General features: G+C 43.3%; 2 protein-coding genes across 7 annotated transcripts in view; both read right to left on the bottom strand.

The window, feature by feature from the left end:
• The window catches only part of emc7b (ER membrane protein complex subunit 7b), a 28201-nt gene extending 22389 nt beyond the window's left edge, over positions 1-5812 (bottom strand). Inside the window, exon 1 of the mRNA XM_060916127.1 lies at positions 5474-5812. Within this exon, the coding sequence (XP_060772110.1) occupies positions 5474-5691 (218 nt within the window). The 5' untranslated portion in view covers positions 5692-5812. The remainder of the gene's footprint in view (positions 1-5473) is intronic.
• An 11833-nt stretch (positions 5813-17645) lies between these two features.
• katnbl1 (katanin p80 subunit B-like 1) overlaps positions 17646-22471 on the bottom strand; it is a 50013-nt gene continuing 45187 nt past the window's right edge. For all 6 annotated transcript variants that reach the window (XM_060917828.1, XM_060917830.1, XM_060917827.1 and 3 more), the window contains 4 exons: positions 20233-20322; positions 19242-19346; positions 19035-19128; positions 17646-18230 (listed from right to left, as the gene is read on the bottom strand). In XM_060917828.1, the coding sequence (XP_060773811.1) occupies positions 18198-18230; positions 19035-19128; positions 19242-19346; positions 20233-20322 (322 nt within the window). In that variant the 3' untranslated portion in view covers positions 17646-18197. The remainder of the gene's footprint in view (positions 18231-19034; positions 19129-19241; positions 19347-20232; positions 20323-22471) is intronic.

The following is a 22471-nucleotide window of genomic DNA, read 5'->3' as shown; positions in this document are numbered from 1 at the left end:
ATGATCGACAGTCCGTAATTATCGACACCTTTTCAGATTTGCCAATAAAAATTTTTTTTACAAAAGGTGAGTTTCAGTTACAACAATTATTATTGGTTAATTAAATCAACCGTAAGACCCGCCTCACCCTTTGATCTTGCCATCTGATGACGCAGCTTGTTACCAGAGATGGAAGGTTTTTTTAGCACGATCAGCAATTTGAGGAAAACCTGGACGTCATCATTGCAGGTAAGCATGGTGGAATGATCACGGACATGTTTTTACTCATCAAATTCACGATCTCCTTGTCAAAACCTACTTTGTTTCTTAAGCCTTCATTTGACAGCCGCCATTTTGTATCTAAACGCGCGTTTGAGAAGTCAAGTGTGTGAGGCGTCGATAATAGTGATCACTTTCACCGGTGTCCACCATTATCGACACGCTGTGGAATTAAGTGACATTGACAACTGTTATGGATCGAGCTTTGTGTAACATTGTTGAAGTACTTCAAAAAAAAAAACATTTTAAAAAGTGCAGTGATTTATAATTTTTTTCTGATTCATAACAGAATGGAATGTTTATAGAGTATTTGGAATCCTATTGCAATAAATAGAATTAGACCAGAATTAAATTCCATGCTTGAAATATTCAGATTTTTCTATTCCATTCAGAAAAAAAAAAAAAAAAAATATATATATATATATATATATATATATATATATATATATATATATATACACACCGTATTTTTCGGACTATAAGTCGCACTTTTTTTCATGGTTCGGCTGGCAATGCGACTTATACTCCGGTGCGACGTATATATGTTTTTTTTTTTCACCGCGGAATAACTGGAGCTGATGCTGAGTCTGACGACAGCCACGCAGAAGAAGAGGAAACGGCGCTTCATCTGCCGCTGGAGGCAGAGTTGTTCAGAAGCGACACCGAGGATGAGGAATTCAATGGATTTGCTGATTTGGAGTGAAATCGACAGCTTGATAAACTTGATTGACCTGTGTTTTATTATTAATGATAGGCCTATAGTTATTTAAATAAGTTATGTAGTGATTTTAGGCAGTGCTTAATTTGTGAAGTGGGAAGTCCCAGAACGCAGGAGGTGGGTGGGTCCGGCGACTCAAAAAAAAAAAAAAAAAAAAAAAGGCGGGGGATGGTTTACTATAACTTAAAGCACATGCGCTTATTGTGTGTGTAAAAAAATAATAATAATAATAATAATATCAGACATTATGATCTTAGAAAACGCTTTAGTGACAGTTACAGACAGTAATATGTCGTGATATTATAAAATATTAATTTTTTAGTCTATATATTAAATTATATATTACATTTATCTTCTAAAATAACAGACTGTACTCATCACAACCGGTTTATTTCACCATTGGAGATCAGATCATACAAGACATGAGTTAAATGACTCATTTTAAGGATTTAAGTAGGGGATTTAAAAGCGGTTGTTGTTGTTGTTTTTTCACTAGACGGTTGTTTTTACTACCGTACCTGTCTTTGGAGATGATATACCTATAGCCTACTTGACCTCTGATTTGATGAAATAAAATTCGACAAAAATGAAGAATGACACTCCTCGATGATGACTACAGCTTTAATAACACAGATGAAAGAGCCATGGGGCGATAATAAGCCCTACCGGTAAAAATATTCTAAAAGCAAACTGATTAATGCATCAGTAATAGGCTACTAATATTAGTTATAATAATAATATAGGCTATTAGTAATAACGATAGTGATAGTATTAAAGATAGTAGTAGATATTTAAAATAATCAGACTAGGCTACTTACAGGGCAAAGGGCGCGTTATCACTGCTCAGCTGTTCGTTTATTAAATAAACAATGCAGTCGCGCAGTAACCACGCGCCGCTTATCAGATACAATCACAGATTCTATGGATAGAATAACCCTTCAAAAAAGTGCGACTTATAGTCCGGTGCGACGTATATATGTTTTTTTCGTCTTCATAATGCATTTTTTGGCTGATGCGACTTAAACTCCGGAGCGACGTATAGTCCGGAAAATACGGTGTATATATATATATATATATATATATATATATATATATATATATATATATATATATTGCAGTTTGTTGTAAATATCTACCACATAATACAATATCAGAAGACATTTTATATTTTGGTTCGAGTAGAGCAATTCCAGCGTTATGGACGTGACACTTGAACTCAAAATGGCAACAAATGACCCAGTGCATGTTTTATTGTCTCCCAGTATTTAAACAGGTGTTGCATATTTTAAGGCTGTACCATACTGGAGAAGTGATAGAACAAGAACAATTCCCATAGTACATCTAGGGCATGCCAGAAAACGCCAATAAAAGATGCGTTATGGATGTGACAGAAAAAGTATCACTTTTCTTGGGTGACTGTACATTTTTATCAAACTCTGTGAAATTGTAAACCTAATGTCGAAATGGAGATATCCATTTGATAGAGGGGTCCAAGGTGAATATTAAAAAATCTTTGTTTAAAATATTTTGTATTTCATGCAGAGTTTCGGAAGGAAAAGTCAGCGTTATGGATGTAACGCGTCTGAAATAGACATGGCATATGTTTAGAAAATCAGCAATATAACCACCATAACCCTTTGAAAAACTCTCTAAATATCAGCTAAAACTATCAAAGTTCTTAAATAATATTTAGGATGACTATTGTTTTGCTGTTTTGTGGATTTTAGCATACATTTCTGTGGCTTGTGGCAATAATATAGAATTGTACATGATCAAAGTTGATTTTAGCTTGGGGTTTACATTATAAGAAAGAAAGACTGACGGTGACACATTAGGTTGGTTACAAATTGGTTCAACTTATTCACATCTGTAAAATACAGGCCTAGGTGATATCTCTGGGAGTGGTTTTGATGTATTACATGTTGCTTTATTTTTGCATGGTGAGGTTGACATTTACATGGAATTGCCCAGGAATGACATGCGACCTTTCACGTGGTTACCATGTCAATCGCCTGTTGACATTTATTGGTAAACGACAAAAAACAACGAATGATTAACAAAATGTGATCTACGAAAATATGTAGAAAGTGGAACAAAGGTTTTCTGACGCAGGTTAAACATTCAGTTCATTTGTTTACAAACATTAGAATTACTTCCTCATTTACGTAGTTTACACCGACATCCAGATATTTATATAAAAGATATTTTGTATTAAATATATGTCTATGGGAAACACATTTTAAATAGTGCTGTCAAAAATGTCGCGTTATTAACGCGTTAACTTGACTCAATTTTAACAGCGATAATTTTTTTATCGCGAGATTAACGCTCTGTGACATGATGTAGGTTTTTCATAAGCTTTTGAAACTGCCAGGAACTTGGAACAGAGACAAAACGATAGCAGCTAAACTGTAATGCCGCGCCCCACACAGCCAGAGTCCTCTGCCCCCCCCCCGAGAACCAGCGCAGGCAGGGCGCGCTAGTAGAGATGGGATTTATGGCTCTTTGATGGGATCCGCATCTTTGTGAGCCGTTCTTTGAAAAGAGCCGTTCAAAAGACTGGCTAATTTGGCTCTTTTTAAATATTTATTCAGTTTTAAGAAGACAGTGTCTAAAGAAGCCAGATCCCTCTGAACTGTAAACTCAATGCTATCCCAGAAATCCTTCCTGTAATATGCAAATTTGGCCGCCTCTGATTGGACAGCGCGACGCATCAACAGGCAGAAAGTGTAAAAGTACAAAATGTGTTAAGTGAGCTGAAACAGTAAAGATCAGATTCAATGCAATATTTATCAATGAACAACTTAAACTTAATATAATAGTGTACTTTATATTATAATCAAGCATGTCAAGCCTACCGTCACTGTGTAATCTGTCTCTCCGATTAAAAGTTGTAGACTAACTCAAACAGTAGCTCATTTCACTCATGGTTCTCTTGCTAGCCCCGCGCCGGTGCTCGGCTTAGGTTTTACTTTGCAGTGGCTGTGACAAGACGTGTTACGCTTTGTAATAAAAAAAAAAAAACATTGGTACAAAGCAAGCCCATTCACTTTTTTATGCTGATAAGAGAATTACAATGGTCTTTTATGTGACAAAAATGTGCGATTAAATTGCGATTAATCGCGAGTTAACTATGACTGTCGCGACATTAATCGCGATTAATTATTTTAATCGCTTGACAGCACTAATTTTAAATAAAATGTGTGTTGTATTAACTTAATACCACATACCAATTATTATTTTTTAAATAAATAATCATCCGGTGGTCGGCCAGCCGCCGTGGACGACGAGCCGGGGCCGGTCGGCCAAACGCCGTGGACGACGAGCCGGGGCCGGTCGGCCAAACGCCGTGGACGACGAGCCGGGGCCGGTCGGCCAAACGCCGTGGACGACGAGCCGGGGCCGGTCGGCCAAACGCCGTGGACGACGAGCCGGGGCCGGTCGGCCAAACGCCGTGGACGACGAGCCGGGGCCGGTCGGCCAAACGCCGTGGACGACGAGCCGGGGCCGGTCGGCCAAACGCCGTGGACGACGAGCCGTGGACGACGAGCCGGGGCCAGTCGGCCAAACGCCGGGGCCGGTCGGCCAAACGCCGGGGCCGGTCGGCCAAACGCCGGGGCCGGTCGGCCAAACGCCGTGGATGACAAGCCGGGGCCGGTCGACCAAACACCGTGGACGACAAGCCGGGCCGGTCGACCAAACGCCGTGGACGAACGATGTCGCGTGATCTGATGCGCCAAGTAATCAGAAATCAACTCATTTTTCCCAGTGGAAGTTTGAGTAATTATCCACACACACTTCCCATACTGAAAGTCTTTTCTACTTTTGCAACGACCAAAAGATCGTTAAAGTGTCGATAACTGTATCCGCCACCAGAGGACTACATGCTTGATGTTTTTATTGCGTGCTTAGACTCTTTGTACTCGAATCAAATATCTTTATTGTTTGAAATGTAAAGGTTTGCTGGGTTAATAATTTACAAACAAGAAGAATCAGAATCTCTAAACGCGTGAATAAAACATCCGACTCATGTGCGCGTGCTTGCATTCTGGATTTGTAGATCATCCAAAATGGCGGCGGGTGCCTACGTCACACTGTTTTTGTCACGTGGTTGCACACGAAGCCTTGAAACGAGAATGACATGCAGTGATGGATTGTGTGATTGAATCACCGTCACAGCTGCGGTTACATTTAGAAAATTAATTAATCAATCAGTACCTGACTGACGGTTAGAACAAAACCAGCCACTCATTTTAACCCTTATATAATCTAGTCATATCCGGGCGTGTCATACTGTTAAAAAAATGCTGGTTATTTTATATCACTACAACGATTTATTGGTTTAAAAAAAAGTATGATTATTACTTCTACAGCTAAAGCCCAGTTCTCCCACTGCTGCCAAACCTCTATAGACGTCCGTTGTTATGGTTAGCTAAGCTAACTAGCTAGCGCGTTACTCCAGGCTAACGCTGTTCTACACGGTTTAAAGCAGCTTACCTGAGAAAGCCGATATACTCGCCTCCTTCTACCAGGACCCGGGCTGAAGAGACCCAGTCCTGCGCTTTCACACCGGACACAATCGCACGGCCCTCGATCCTGAAGCGGTCTCCATTCCCGGCACCAGGCCCGGGCTCCAACTCGGCTAAACAACACGACAACACAAACGCGGACTGTAAAACTACATACGCGTCCAGTACTCTTTTAAAATACCGCATGGCACCGGCTCCACCTTAATCACGATATTTTCACGTTCAGTAGATAATCGTGACCCTTAAAACAGCTCTGCAGGAAGCGTCCGGTTCACTTCCAGAATCGCGAGCCAATACCGGAAGTGGAAGCACTCGGCGATCACGTGACTGTGTCTCGTCTCCACCCACTGAGATCTAGAATCTATCTATCTATCTGGCCGCCATCTTACCACTCCCATCGCATGGATTTGGCTTGTATGGCAGAGCATTTTTAACATAGTTCCTGGGAGACCATTTGGTTTCCCAGGAACTTTGTTAAAAATTGATTACTGATTACTTGGCGCATCAGATCACGTGACACCGTTTGTCCACGGTGTTGGTCGACGGCCCGGCTTGTCCACGGTGTTTGGTCAGCCGCCGGATGATTATTTATTTAAAAAATAATAATTGGTATGTGGAGGGCGGCATGGTGGTGGAGCGGTTAGCGCTGTCGCCTCACAGCAAGAAGGTCCTGGGTTCGAGCCCCGTGGCCGGCGAGGGCCTTTCTATGCAGAGTTTGCATGTTCTCCCTGTGTCCGCGTGGGTTTCCTCCGGGTGCTCCGGTTTCCCCCACAGTCCAAAGACATGCAGGTTAGGTTAACTGGTGACTCTAAATTGAGCGTAGGTGTGAATGTGAGTGTGAATGGTTGTCTGTGTCTATGTGTCAGCCCTGTGATGACCTGGCGACTTGTCCAGGGTGTACCCCGCCTTTCGCCCGTAGTCAGCTGGGATAGGCTCCAGCTTGCCTGCGACCCTGTAGAACAGGATAAAGCGGCTAGAGATAATGAGATGAGACATTTTATTTAAAATGTGTTTCCCATAGACGTATATTTAATACAAAATATCTTTTATATAAAGATCTGGATGTCGGTGTTTACGTAAATGAGGAAGTAATTCTAACGTTTGTAAACAAATGAACTGAATGTTTAACCTGCATCAGAAAACCTTTGTTCCACTTTCTACATATTTTCGTAGATCACATTTTGTTAATCATTTGTTGTTTTTTGTCATTTAACAATAAATGTCAACAGGCGATTGACATGGTAACCACATGAAAATGGTCTCCCAGTGGCCAGATTTGGTCTCCTAGTCAATGCCAAACCAGCTTCACTGGGAGACCAAATTTTAAACCAAGTTATGTCTTATCATTTGGTTCAATCAGTTGCAATTAATTAACCAAGTACCATGTAAGTATACATTTAACAAGGAAAACGAAGATCGATGTTATAAGATATACACACAAGATCATGTTGGTTAAGAAAAACAGAACTAAAATTTGGTTACTGAGATGGCTGATGTCAGAATCCGATGTCTCGTCTCGTCTTCTTCCGCTTATCTGGGACCGGGTCGCGGAGGCAGCAGTCTAAGCATGGAAGCCCAAACTTCCCTTTCCCCAGACACCTCGGCCAGCTCCTCGGGAAGAACACCGAGGCGTTCCCAGGCCAGCCGAGAGACATAGTCCCTCCAGCGTGTCCTGGGTCTTCCTCGGGGCCTCCTCCCAGGGGGACATGCCTGGAACACCTCCCCAGGGAGGCGTCCAGGAGGCATCCGAAAAAGATGCCCGAGCCACCTCAGCTGATTCCTCTCGATGTGGAGGAGCAGCGGCTCTACTCCGAGCTCCTCCCGAGTGACTGTGCTTTTCACCCTATCTCTAAGGGAGCGCCCAGCCACCCTGCGAAGGAAACTCATTTCGGCCGCTTGTATCCGCGATCTTGTTCTTTCGGTCATTACCCAAAGCTCATGACCATAGGTGAGAGTCGGAACGTAGATCGACCGGTAAATTGAGAGTTTCGCCTTTTGGCTCAGCTCCTTCTTCACCACGACGGACTGGTAAAGCGACCGCATCACTGTGGAGGCTGCACCGATCCGCCTGTCGATCTCACGCTCCATCCTTCCCTCACTCGTGAACAAGATCCCGAGATACTTAAACTCCTCCACTTGAGGCAGGACTTCTCCACCAACCTGGAGAGGGCAAGCCACCCTTTTCCGGTCGAGAACCATGGCCTCAGATTTGGAGGTGCTGATTCTCATCCCAGCCACTTCACACTCGACTGCAAACCGCCCCAGTGCATGCTGAAGGTCCTGGTTTGAAGAAGCCAACAGGACAACATCATCTGCAAAAAGCAGAGATGAAATCCTGTGGTTCCCAAACAGGATTCCTTCCGGCCCCTGGCTGTGCCTAGAAATTCTGTCCATAAAAATTATGAACAGAACCGGTGACAAAAGGGCAGCCCTGCCAGAGTCCAACATGCACTGGGAACAGGTCTGACTTACTGCCAGCAATGCGAACCAGACTCCTGCTCCATTCGTACAGGGACCGGACAGCCCTTAGCAAAGAGCCCCGAACCCCATACTCCCGAAGCACCCCCCACAGAATACCATGGGGGGCACGGTTGAATGCCTTCTCCAGATCCACAAAGCACATGTGGACTGGTTGGGCAAACTCCCATGAACCCTTGAGCACCCTATGAAGGGTATAGAGCTGGTCCAGTGTTCCGTGACCAGGACGAAAACCGCATTGTTCCTCCTGGATCCGAGGTTCGACTATTGGTCGAATTCTCCTCTCCAGTACCCTGGAGTAAACCTTCCCTGGGAGGCTGAGAAGTGTGATTCCCCTATAATTGGAGCACACTCTCCGGTCCCCTTTCTTAAAAAGAGTGACCACCACCCCAGTTTGCCACTCCAGAGGCACTGTCCCTGACCGCCACGCGATGTTGCAGAGGCGTGTCAACCAAGACAGCCCCACAACATCCAGAGACTTGAGATACTCAGGGCGGATCTCATCCACCCCCGGTGCCTTGCCGGGGCTTGCAAACCACCTCAGTGACTTCGGCTTGGGTAATGGACGAGTCCACCTCTGAGTCATCAGCCTCAGTCTCCTCAGTGGAAGACATGATGGTGGGATTGAGGAGATCCTCAAAGTATTCCTTCCACCGCCTGACAATGTCCCCAGTCGAGGTCAACAGCTCCCCACCCGCACTGTAAACAGTGTTGGCAGAGTACTGCTTCCCCCTCCTGAGGCGCCGGACGGTTTGCCAGAATTTCTTCGAGGCCGACCGATAGTCCTTCTCCATGGCCTCCCTGAACTCCTCCCAGTTCCGAGTTTTTGCCTCCGCAACTGCCCGAGCTGCAGCACACCTGGCCTGCCGATACCCGTCGGCTGCCTCAGGAGTCCTGGAGGTCAACATGGCCCGATAGGACTCCTTCTTCAGCTTGACGGCATCCCTTACTTCCGGTAATTCCGGTAAGAATCTGATGTCATTACTGTGTAACTTAGCGTATCTTTGACATAACATTTGTGCTTGGTAATTGCTCTTGGTAGTTGTGTAGTCACTGTAGTGCATTTGTCTGTATGGTGATTGGTGAACCACTTTGCATCACAGAATATGCCGCAGCGGTGCAGCCGCATGGACTCTGGGGCCTGTGATTGTATTGCCCAGACCAGTTGGTCTCCTAGTGGAAAATCCTTAAAAAATGCTCTGTTGTATGGTACTGTAAATCGTCGTATCCGAGCAAATTTGCCCCAAGAAAAGTATTTCCTGACTTATTTTCCCCTCTTTCTCACCTTTACCCATGGTCCTGTGGGTGGCACGGTCACCTCACAGGAAGAACATGCAAACTCAACACCGACGAGGGCCTTTTGGTGTGGAGTTTGCATGTTCGCTCCCTGTCTGCATGGGTTTCCTCCACAGTCCAAAGACATGCAGGTTCGGTTAATTGGTAGCTCTAAATTGACTGTGAATGGTTGTGTGGTGAGTGGCGCGGTGGTGTAGCGGTTAGCGGCGTTGCCTCACAGCAAGAAGGTCCGGGTTTGAGCCCAGTGGCCGGCGAGGGCCTTTCTGTGCAGAGTTTGCATGTTCTCCCCATGTCCGCATGGGTTTCCTCTGGGTGTTCCGGTTTCCCCCACAGTCCAAAGACATGCAGGTTAGGTTAACTGGTGACTCTAAATTGACCGTAGGTGTGAATGTGAATGGTTGTCTGTGTCTATGTGTCAGCCCTGTGATGACCTGGCGACTTGTCCAGGGTGTACCCCACCTTTCGCCCGTAGTCAGCTGGGATAGGCGCCAGCTTGCCTGCGACCCTGTAGAACAGGATAAAGTGGCTAGAGATAATGAGATGAGATGGTTGTTTGGGTCTTTGTGTGTGTTAGCCCTGCGATGAGCTGGCAACATGTCCAGGGTGTACCCTGCCTCTCACCCATGGTCAGCTGGGATAGGCTCCAGCTTGTACCCTGCATGGGATAAGCGGTTACAGACAAAATGAACAAACCTACATTCCTGTGGGCAGCACGATCGCCTCACGGTAAGAAGGTTCTGGGTTCAAGCCCAGCTGCCGGCCTTTTCCAGCCCCCCATGTCTGCGTGGGTTTCCTCCACGTGCTCTGGTTTTGCCCACAGTTCAAAGACATACAGGTTTGGTTAATATGGGGTGGCCTTGGGCTGAGGTGCCCTTGAGTGAGGCACCTAACTCCCAACTATGTCCTGGGCGCCGTTAGCATGGCTGCTCACTGCTCTGGGTGTGTGTTTAAGCATGTGATGAGTTTTCTTTTCCAGTTCAGTCTCTGATCATTTTTTGAATGGCTCTTTTACTACTGTAATTATTTCAGTTTTTCCTCTTGTATAGTCTCTCTCTCTCTCATACCAACACAAAGGCTGTACAATCCTTCCTTTCTTTTCGGGACAGTTGTTGAAACAAGATAATTTTCTCATGTTATTTGCCATTTTCACTTCATTCTCACAGTCAGGTCCTACCAGTATTTATTGGTCACGAGCTTCATGAATATTGTGATGGTGAATTATGTGACCAATAAATACTGGTAAGACATGACTGAGAATGAAGTGAAAATGGCAAATAACATGAGAAAATCCTGTTTCAACAACTGTCCTGAACAGAAAGGAAGTATTGTACAGCCTTTGTGTTGGTATAATAATAAAATAGATAGAAAGATAGGAAGGAAGGACTAAACGAAAAAGAGAACACCGTATAAGAGAAAAACTTAAATATCAGTTGAAATAATTATAGTAGCAAAAGAGCAGTTCAAAAAACTATCAGAGACTGAACTGGAAAAAAAAAAAACAGTGAAGGGGAACGCTATAAAATATATGTAAGGAATGTGGGTAAAGTTGAGAAAGTAAGAGGAAGTAACGAAAGGAAAAAAGTCAGGAGATACTTTTCTTGGGGCAAATTTGATCAGATACAATGGTTTAACACACAAGCCAAATACACGCGATGGAAGGTCCAAGATGGTAAGCCACATGGCTTCACTCTGCCCCCAGGTCTATGTAAAACTCTAGAGAGCTCATAGGTTCGTCAGAGTGAAGCCATGTGGCCTCCATCTTACCACTCACATCACGGAGCGGAACGATCATTTAGGCTACTGGAAGCTACACAAAATTGGACAAGTTATTGATGTAGTTGGTGAGAAAAATTAGAAGAAAAATGCCTACATGTGCAGCAGTGAACTGTACAAATCGTCAGGTCAAAGGTTGTGGACGGACATTTCACCTGTGAGTATTGATAGTACGTGATCATTTTTACACGTGTGCGCAGTGCCATTTGCGTGGACCCCCATAGCATTTTACGATAGTTTGCAAGCGCGAAAAGAGGAAAAAAAAAACCCCGAAAACCTCTCACATTATCTTGACTGTTTTTGTTGAAAATCTGACTGCCATCTGGGATGAACACTGACAGATTGTTGATGGAAATGTCCCAGACTAGATCAAAGCCAAAGTCAAGACAAGTTTGATACTGAATGCGATAGCTCAAACTCAATGGCTCAAATTCAGAAAGAAAAATGAACTGAGTAAATTAGCCTCAGGAGCCTAAAGGAAAGGATGACAATAGCTTTAGGCAGAAATGGCAGTGAGGGATGCAAATAAAAAGAGAGACGTTATTGTTCTAGTTTGGTCAGCATGGTGGTGTTAGCACTGTCGCTTCACAGTAAGAAGGTTCTGGGTTCAAGCCCAGGGGTCGACGGGGGCCTTTCTGTGTGGAGTTTGCATGTTCTCTGCGTGCTCCGGTTTCCCCCACTGTCCAAAAGACAGACGGTTAGGTTAACATGGGGCAGCCATGGGCTGAAGTGCTCTTGAGCAAGGCACCTAACTCCCAACTGCTCCCTGGGCGCTGTAGCATAGCTGCCCACTGCTCTGAGTATGTGGGGGTGTGGGTGTGTTCACTGCTTCAGATGGGTTAAATGCAGAGGACAAAATTTCCCTGTCCTTGAGTGTGCATGTGACAAAGGCTTCTTTTTCTTCTTCTGGTCAGTAGTTATTTTCCATTTACCCAAGGCTACACACAATTGACAGCGTAGATCACCTACACGTCACATCCACTTGCACAAACTGACCAAATGGGCATGATTGTCTGTTTTAACTACATGACTTTAGTTTAAATTGAGTGCAAGTATATTGATAAGCATGGGCGGATCTACCGGGGTGGCATTTGCCACCCTAAAAGAAAGCCTTGCCACCCCTGCTGCCACCCCAGTTGGCAGTGACGAATTCAAAGAAAAATTACGGCCAATTTGACATTTACGTGCGCGAATTTCCAATGTCCGACTGCGGCGAATGCAGCACGAGATAACGCCAGAGATTGGTTGTTTTGGAAAACTGAGGAGGCGCGAAGCGAGGGAGCCAGGAGTCGCGAGGAAAGGAGACACAGGAGGAAAGAGGTAAAAGCTGATTAACTATCTATCAAGAAATGAAATTATAATGAATGAACAGTGTTAGCATAGTTGCAATGCTGATTTTGAGAGGATAAAAATCAGGTTGGAGAACGTTATTTAGCTAACTATACATGTAAATGTTAGCTAGGTCTGACATTAGTTTTGTGTAAAGTCAGCCACAAAAAAGTTAATACTGATTCAACGTCTGTCAAGGAATTTGTGAAGCGTTTTGCTGAGCAACATGGAAATCGCCGCATTCAGCTGTTGTAGGCATGACAAGTTCATGTTATGCTCACTGGTGAGCCTTTACAAAGCGTGAGAAAAAAAACTATAAAATGTGACACTGGTGTAAATGGTTTAAATCATGCTGAACTTGAAGCAGTGTTGTTATTGTTTTTTAGTGTCTGTTCTTTTGCATATACAGTATAAAACTGTCCAGAAACGGTATAGACCTCATCTGAGAATGTGTGTTCTTCGTGAACAATAAAAGCATGAGATTAAGTTTGTCTGTAGGAGTTTGTAAATGGCAGCCCATGCCCTTTTGTAGTGTGTACATACTATTTGTCATCAAACTGTGATAACTGTGATTAAATTCAGTATATACACACACACACACACACACACACACACACACACACAATACGTTGCCACCCCTCAAAAATTCCTGCCCCCCTCTTGCCACCCCATAAATATTTTTCTAGATCCGCCCCTGTTGATAAATACTCTTAAATCAGGGTTGGTCACATTTCCCGGACGCGTCTGATATACGATTTCCTGTACAAAGAAAAACTGAAATAATCTCCGTTGAAATAATTATACGAGTAAAAGAGCTATTAAAAAAAAAAAAAAGACTGAACTGGAAAAGGAAAAAACAATAACAGTGAAGCAGAGCGCTATAAAGATATGTAAGGAATGGGGGTAAAGTTGAGAAAATAAAAGGAGGTAATGAAAGGAAAAAAGTCAGGAGATACTTTTCTTGGGGCAAATTTGATCAGATATGACGGTTTAACACACGGGCCAATTACACACGATGGGAGAGGTAAGATGGCGGCCAAACGGCTTCACTCGTCTCTACAGCAGGGAATGAGCTATGAACTCTCCAGATTTTTAAGTTGAGCTCAGTGCTCCACCCCAAGAGTTTTAGTTTGACCCTGCCCAAGTAGGAAGAGCTAGATCAGGTTCGACTCCTCCTCCCTGGACTTCTGGGTGCTTATGGACTGTGCATGTGTATTTTCACTTCCACTCACTGGCAGTTTTATCAGGTGCATAGGTAAACAGCCTTCCCTTCAACTCAGGATGGATCTGTTCCTCAGTACAACTTATTAGAAAGAGGAACATCATAACACTAGCACTGCCATCACTGAACTGAAAGCAGTAAACATAAGGTTACACTTTCAGAAAATAAAGTACAATTATTGTACCTTTAGGGGTACAGTGGCTTGTCATTGGGGCAGCACCCTCCTCTAAGATATGCATTTGTAGCCTTTATATACTGCTTGGGAACATACAAACCTTTTTGGATTAAAAAAAAAAAAAAGATACACATGGTTACCTTGAGGTCCAATAATGACCCCTAGGGGGGTACACGAGTATAGATTGTTCCTTGGGGGACACAAATGGACTCCTGCTGTACCCCTGTTTCTGACAGTGTATGGTCATACTACAGCTCGTGATGCTTTGCAATAGATTATCGATGAAAATGAGGTGTTTGGTGGCCATGCTTCCCCAAGCTTCAAACCCATCAGTGAGTATTCGCTGCTTAGTTTGCCGACGAAAACAAACGAACATTGATGCATGCATTCAAAATTTTTACATGATGTTTTTGGCCACTCACGAGGCAGTGACGCATTTAAAAAAAAACCCTCCCAAAGCTTGGAGAACATTTGCTGTACATCGCATGATTGGCGTCAATGTTACCAATTTTTCATTGCGAAGAATTTGCAAATCCATTGCAAGTTGTAGTGTGACCAGGGCTCAACATATCAAGCCAACAGTAGTCAAGTGATCAGATGGCTATGAAGGCAAGAAGAAAATCTGAACTATAATCTTGACTGGATACTGCAGATTTGTACCCAACAAGAGTGCTCTGAGAGCACAATCTCCCCCACTGGCAACTCTGCCATAACTCTAGTAAAATGCGACTGAATTGAATGAAATTGCAACATGCGTATTACTGACATAACAAAGAATCCTGCCAAGTCTCGTGAAATTCCTCCAAAAATTCTGAGAGGAGTTGATTTCAGAAAATGAGTACACTTCCCGGGACGGACGGACGGACGTCGCCATGACATAATCCCCCTTCGGGTCTTTTGGCCAGCGGGGGATAATAAAAATTGTGCGGGAAGTTGATTTCAGAAAGCAAGCACACCTTGATGAAATTGCCAAAGTACAAGTTTGCTAATAATCAAGGTTCTAACTCTGGTAAAAACTTGCCCAAATTAAACACAATTTCAATCTGCGTATAACTGTCATATAACAAAACCTTTTGCCAAGTTTGGTGAAATTCCTCCACAAATTGTGAGAGGAGTTGATTTTAGAAGAGCGTACACCCTCATGAAATTGTCAAAGTACAAGTTATTTAATCAACGGTCAAAACTCTGGTAAAATTTTCACAAACGAAATTAAATCGCAGTACGCGTATTACCGTCATATAACAAGGCCTTTTGCCAAGCTTCGATAAATTCGTCCAAAAATTGTGAGAGGAGTTGATGTCAGAAGGCGAGCAGACCTTCAGGAAATTGTCAAAGTACAAGGTTGTTAATCAAGGGCTGTAACTCTGGTAAAATGCCACCGAATTGAACAAAATAATATGCGTACTAATAACAATGTCTTTTATCAAATTTAGTAAAATTCCTCCAAAAATTGTAAGAGGAGTTGATTTCAGAAGGAAAACACACTCATGAAATTGTCAAAGTATAATTTTGTTAATCAACGGCTGTAACTCCAGTAAAACGTGACCCAATTTAACGAAATTACAATATGTGTATTACCGACATAGAACAAAGAATCCTGCAAAGTTTCGTGAAATTCCTCAAAAATTGTGAGAGGAGTTGATTACAGAAGGTGAGCACCCTTCCCGGGATGGACGGATGGAAATTGCCACGACATACACTACCGTTCAAAAGTTTGGGGTCACTTTGAAATGTCCTTATTTTTGAAAGAAAAGCACTGTTCTTTTCAATGAAGATCGCTTTAAACTAATCAGAAATCCACTCTATACATTGCTAATGTGGTAAATGACTATTCTAGCTGCAAATGTGTGGTTTTTGGTGCAATATCTCCATAGGTGTATAGAGACCCATTTCCAGCAACTCTCACTCCAGTGTTCTAATGGTACAATGTGTTTGCTCATTGCCTCAGAAGGCTAATGGATGATTAGAAAACCCTTGTACAATCATGTTAGCACAGCTGAAAACAGTTTAGCTCTTTAGAGAAGCTATAAAACTGACCTTCCTTTGAGCAGATTGAGTTTCTGGAGCATCACATTTGTGGGGTCGATTAAATGGCTGATGACACGAACATGACTCTATGCAATTTCTTAAATAAACTATACAACATGGCAAACATGTTAGATTTCTGTTATAATTACGTGAAAAGAAGCTGTTGTTACGGAAATATCCAACTTTTAATTGCACAGCGCAAGAAAACTGGGTCCATGGCTCGCGACCATGTTGTGACGTCAGCGGGAGAACACGCTGCGGTTCACTGGCTGTTCTACTCTGGTTCTACTCAATGGAAATGGCACATGAAAACGCCGGTGAACTCTCTAGTGCTAGTTCTTCCTCTTCTGGGAGTCTAGAATTGTGTTGATCTCTTCCGAATAGAATCTATGATAGTCTACTCTACCCTCTTTACCCTTTGCCTCTCGTTGCTAGGCGGCAGTTACATGAAAGCCGCAAGCTTTCACAAGCAAATACATGACTGATATCACGCCGACTTTATGATTACATTTATGATTATCATGTAGAATCTATAGCTCTACGTACCTTTATCTTATGTCGTTTCACAACACATGTTCTGACAGGAGGACTGTCTTTGGATCCGGCGTAGCTACTAGTAGACCCCCTCCGGAATACCGGCAGTGTTGCCAGATTGGGAGGTTTCCCGCTCAGTTGGGCAGTTTCAAGTGCATTTTGGTGGGTTTTGAACATATTTTGGGCTGGAAAACTTCAGCAGTATCTGGCAACACATACTGCTGACGTTTTCCAGCCCAAAATATGTTCAAAACCCACCAAAATGCACTTGAAACCGCCCAACTGGGCGGGAAACCTCCCAATCTGGCAACACTGTGTAGGCACTGCTGATGGTAGTAACACACGTTTGTGCTGAACTGCACACCCAAGAGATTCTTTTAAGCTGGGAAGGGTGTCAAAACAATCCAAATCGAAGTGTTCAGAGCACAGGACGGATGTTGGTGAGGGCTCCCACTTGTCACGAGTGCGCCTGACTTGCTTCACCCACTTCGCATGCAGCTCGGGATCTCTGGGAAACTTGAATAAACTTACCCCATCCTTGTGGGTTTTGGAGCAAAAGCCGGCAACACAACGCGAAGGCATAATAACTATATATATAAAATAATGTATAATAATGTATAATAAAAATACTAATAATGATAAACTGAACACCTCTCGCATCAACAACAAACTGGTAAGTTAGGAGGAAAGTTCTTTCGCTGACATCATATAGCTCCTCCTCCTCCGTCTCCTGGGTGCTGCAGCCCCGTCAAATTTGCCCAAATAGCCGCGTTTATCATAACTTGTAAAATAGGCGCCTTCGTGAATTAATATATGGATCATCGGGAATTACTTTTTATGTTATAAAACATCGCCAAAGATGTCAAAAACGTGTCATCAGCACTTTAAATGCTCAAAATGGCCAGAAAAATGTCTTGACTATATTTTCTATCCATTTTACAACTTATGGTGGGAAATAAAAGTGTGACTTTTCATGGAAAACACAAAATTGTCTGGGTGACCCCAAACTTTTGAACGGTAGCGTAATCTGATCAGTTTTCGATAAAAACTGATGCCATCATTCAGTCTGTTCCGTGCTCAACCCAGCACCTCTATTCACAATATACTCATCCTGAACATCCTGCCAACACGCACAGTAATGCTCGCCTTTACACGCAACATTACAGCTGTGTGCTGTGAGGATTTATAATCCCATTACTCTCACAAAAAAGGGTGGGTTACTTTTTTTTGGCTACTTCACAAAGCAGGTTTAGCTTGTATGATTACACAGACGACAAAAATCAGTAGTTACAACACAATTGAAAACATTTGGCAATTTTTGCAAATTTATTCAGAAGTTGATTAAAAGAAAATCACCATGATGCACAATCATTTCGTTCATGAACAAGCACAAGACAGTGAATGCTTCAATAACTTAAGACTGCAGGACTATAAGCTTTTTCATCGATAAGACGTTGGACAAGAAGCCGACTCGGGACACAGCACGTCAAATCCACTTCCGCAAGTGCACACTGTGGCACTGCAAGTGCGAGTTAAAACTTCTCCATGGCACTTCTGTGAGTTACCTGATTCTTTACAGTCTCATAGAGTTGACGGAGTGTCACTAATGGAAAAAAAAGTCCACTTCAATGTGAAGCAGTCAGGGTTTATGGGAAAACGGTTTACCCTTTAAGACATGTCTCCAGCTTGGATACAGGGAGGGTCTAAATTGGTCAGTTCATCTGTCTCCCCATCGAATCACATCCTATTCTGGAGTAATCCAAAGACTCAGTTTATCTTGCTGTTCAAAAGAGCAGCTTTGAAAACCGCAGCAAGTGCGTGTAGTGGTCGTTTCCTTAAGTGTTCCATGTTGAGACATCAGCGCAGTTTTGACAGATAGGATTCAATTGCCTGAAAAGGGGGAGAAAAAAAAAAAAACCAGCGTAAGACTTAAAGGAACAGTCCACTGTACTTCCATAATGAAATATGCTCTTATCTGAATTGAGACGAGCTGCTCCGTACCTCTCCGAGCTTTGCGCGACCTCCCAGTCAGTCAGACGCAGTCAGACGCGCTGTCACTCCTGTTAGCAATGTAGCTAGGCTCAGCATGGCCAATGGTATTTTTTGGGGCTGTAGTTAGATGCGACCAAACTCTTCTGCGTTTTTCCTGTTTACATAGGTTTATATGACCAGTGATATGAAACAAGTTCAGTTACACAAATTGAAATGTAGCGATTTTCTATGCTATGGAAAGTCCGCACTATAATGACAGGCGTACTAACACCTTCTGCGTGCTTCGGCAGCGCACTGATACGGAGCTCAGATATCAATGCGCTGCCGAAGCGCACAGAAGGTGTTAGTACGCCTGTCATTATAGTGCGGACTTTCCATAGCATAGAAAATCGCTACGTTTCAATTTGTGTAACTGAACTTGTTTCATGTCACTGGTCATATAAACAGGAAAAACGCAGAAGAGTTTGGTCGCATCTAACTACAGCCCCAAAAAATACCATTGGCCATACTGAGCCTAGCTACATTGCTAACAGGAGTGACAACGCGTCTGACTGACTGGGAGGTCGCGCAAAGCTCAGACAGGTACGGAGCAGCTTGTCTCAATTCAGATAAGAGCATATTTCATTATGGAAGTACGGTGGACTGTTCTTTTAAAATGTTGCAACGTTGCTTTCAAAACAAGTTTCGTCAAAAATAATCCACCTTGCTTATTTCTCCCACAGTTCCAGGTACTGACGATAATGGACATGTATCATCCCAAAGATCAAGCAGCAGCTTTCGCATTGCCTGAACATTTCTGCAACACACACACACACAGCACATTTCTGAAACATTTAAGTGCAAAACATATTTAGTACAAAAAAAAAAATTATACAGCAAAGCAATATTGCACATAAAATAGATTATTACTTCTCATTTGAACAATGATCTTGCAGAGTTTTTCCATTTGATGAGAGTTCAGGCCACCATTTCTTAACAACTGATTGAACCCAGTGCAAAGCCACAGTGAGATGCCTTTATTTAAAAAAAAAGAAAAAAAATCAATCATTGACATCTGAAGGTAAATTACATCGCAACATTTATAATGGTTTCATAATTAAAAGTAGATGGCCTTTCAATTTCATAAAATCAGTGAAATTTAGTTCCCTCTGAAATTTGGTCATTGTGATATGTTTATTTTTGTAATATCTTAAAAAAAAATCCCAGGCCATTCTGTGGCTGGGAAGTTATTTAAATTAAGGGGATTAAAGCAAATAATGTGCATGAAATCGCTCGCTTCGCAGTCAAGCAGACAGAGGAAGTCCGTGTGCGCATGCGCAGGTTTACCACCTTCTTCTTTTGGGTTTTACGGCAGCTGGCACCCACAGTGTTGCATTACTGCCATCTACAGGTTTACCTTTGAGCGTGCACCGACAGTTCCATTATTCTGTCGCTAAACGAACAGCTGATCACACCGAGGTGCTCGCTGAGCGCCGATATTTATTAGTTTGGTCCTGCGTTTCCTTTCTGTCGCATATAAAACGTCTTTTCTTCTCGTTTTCCGTTACTGTAGTCGGTCTTTCACGTTTCATTCGCACACTCACGTCCTTCAGTTTTCTCTCCTGTTTCAAACTTGTATCCTACAATGCCATGCACCACGTGATGCATGACATAGTATCTTGAATGAGGTCATGGTGAAGCAGGAAAAAATAGCGGAGAATTTAGGGCCATGTGGAGATAAATTCATTAATTGTTCTTTTAGGGGGAAAAAAAAAAAAAACTTAAAATTGGAAGAAGTCTATGATTCAAATTCGGTAGCTTTCGGTCCACTAAATAAAAATAATTGGGTGTCGGGGAAAATTATTTTTATGACCTACACTTGAAAAATCTGAAAGGCCGTCTACCTTTAAAGATTACTTACACTTCATATCTGCCAAGAAGTATTGTCTTCACTTGTGGTAAAAGGTCCACACAGCAACCAATGGAAACACATGATTGTTCTTCCTGAAGGCTGGGGGTGGTTTAAATAAAAAGAAAAATGTTGCACATAAGACACACTACAGAATAAACATATTTAACACTCACCAGTCACTTTAATAGGAACACCTGCTCATTTATGCAGTTAGTCAAATCATTTCGCGGCAGAGTAACGCATCAAATCAGTCACTCAGGTCAAGAACTTCACTTAACATTCACACCAAACACCAGAATGTGAGGGAAAAAAAAAAAAGTGTGGTCTCTCTGACTTTGATCATGGCGTCGTTATCGGGTTGAGTCATTCAGAGGCTGCTCATTCCCTGGAATTTTGACACGACAGTCTCTAGAGTGGACACAGGATGGTGCGAAAAACAAAAAAACATCCTGTGAGCAGTGTGTGTGTGTGTGTGTGTGTGTGTGTGTGTGTAGGCTCAAACACCTTGTTGAGAAGAGAGATCAGAGGAGAACGGCCAGACTGGTTTGAGACAGGAAGTCTTTCGGAACTCAGAGTCATCACTCACTACTGTGGTGAGCAGAAAAGCAGCTCATGCCCCTTTTCCACCAAAGCAGTTCCAGGGCTGGTTCGGGGCCAGTGCTTAGTTTGGAACTGGGTTTTCTGTTTCCACTGACAAAGAACTGGCTCTGGGGCCAGAAAAACCGGTTCCAGGCTAGCACCAACTCTCTGCTGGGCCAGAGGAAAGAACCGCTTACGTCAGCGGGGGGCGGAGTTGTTAAGACCAACAACAATAACAAGACCGCGAAAGATCGCCATTTTTAAGTGACGAGAAGCAGCAGCTGTACAAACGCGAAGTCATCCATTATTATTATTATTATTGTTGCTGCTGCTTCTTCCGTGTTGTTTTTGCTTCGATATTCGCGGCAAGGTTTATGCAAACCTAGCGACGTAACTGACGTATACAGCGACGTAATGATGTGGCTTCCCTTAGCACCGCGAGCTATGGAAAAGCAAACTGGTTCTCAGCTGGCTCGCAAGTTGAACGAGTTGTGAACCAGCACCAGCCCCGAACCAGCCCTGGAACTGATTTGGTGGAAAAGGGGTATCAGAAGACTCCTGGAACCTTGAGGTGTATGGGCTACAACAGCAGAAGACCATATCAAGTTGCACTCCTGTCAGCCAAGAACAAGAATCAGAAGCAATCATGGGCGCATATACACACTCAGCGGTCTCAAAAGTAGCTGGTCACCGGCGGCAAATCGCCGGCTATGGCTTGTTATGCCGCCGGCTATTGTCAGTCGAGTCACAAAATTTAATATTAAATATTTCTGACAGCAAAAAAAGCTGTGAACGTAAATTACATCCACTATGTCATGTATGTCCGTTGCCGCGTCAACTGTGTTTACATCCTCGACACGAGTGCAGCCATTACTGCCGCCTGTGTTGCCAGATTGCGCGTTTTCCCGCCCAATTTGGGCGGTTTTAAGTGCATTTTGGCGGGTTTTGAACATATTTTGGGCTGTAAAACGTCAGCAGTATCTGGCAACATATTTTTTTTTACTTAATACAAGAAATTAATGGGTGCCAACGTTTTTGCCAAAATGGTATTTTATTTTCCATTGTTTAGGCAGCTTCAGCATCATACTGTGAGATTCTGTTCAACTGTTTTTTTTTTTTCTTCTATGAAGCCTGAGCCATTTATTTTATTAGTTTATAATTATAGGGGTGGCATGGTGGTGTAGTGGTTAGCACTGTCGCCTCACAGCAAGAAGGTCCTGGGTTCGAGCCCCGGGGCCAGCGAGGGCCTTTCTGTGCGGAGTTTGCATGTTCTCTCCGTGTCCGCGTGGGTTTCCTCCGGGTGCTCCGGTTTCCCCCACAGTCCAAAGACATGCAGGTTAGGTTAACTGGTGACTCTAAATTGACCGTAGGTGTGAATGTGAGTGTGAATGGTTGTCTGTGTCTATGTGTCAGCCCTGTGATGACCTGGCGACTTGTCCAGGGTGTACCCCGCCTTTCGCCCGTAGTCAACCGGGATAGGCTCCAGCTTGCCTGCGACCCTGTAGAACAGGATAAAGCGGCTAGAGATAATGAGATGAGATGAGTTTATAATTATTGTTTAATTTAGTCTTCAGGAGAGACTGCCTGCACACAGTACTAGTATTAATAGTGTTTTTTCTTACATGAAAGCTGAGGCATTTATATTATATTTGAAGGTAACTTCATGTTG

This window comes from Neoarius graeffei, chromosome 3 (assembly GCF_027579695.1).
Source record: "Neoarius graeffei isolate fNeoGra1 chromosome 3, fNeoGra1.pri, whole genome shotgun sequence".
Taxonomy (NCBI): domain Eukaryota; kingdom Metazoa; phylum Chordata; class Actinopteri; order Siluriformes; family Ariidae; genus Neoarius; species Neoarius graeffei.
The sequence above is the reverse complement of the archived record's forward strand: the minus strand, read 5'-3'. Positions and strand labels throughout refer to the sequence as shown.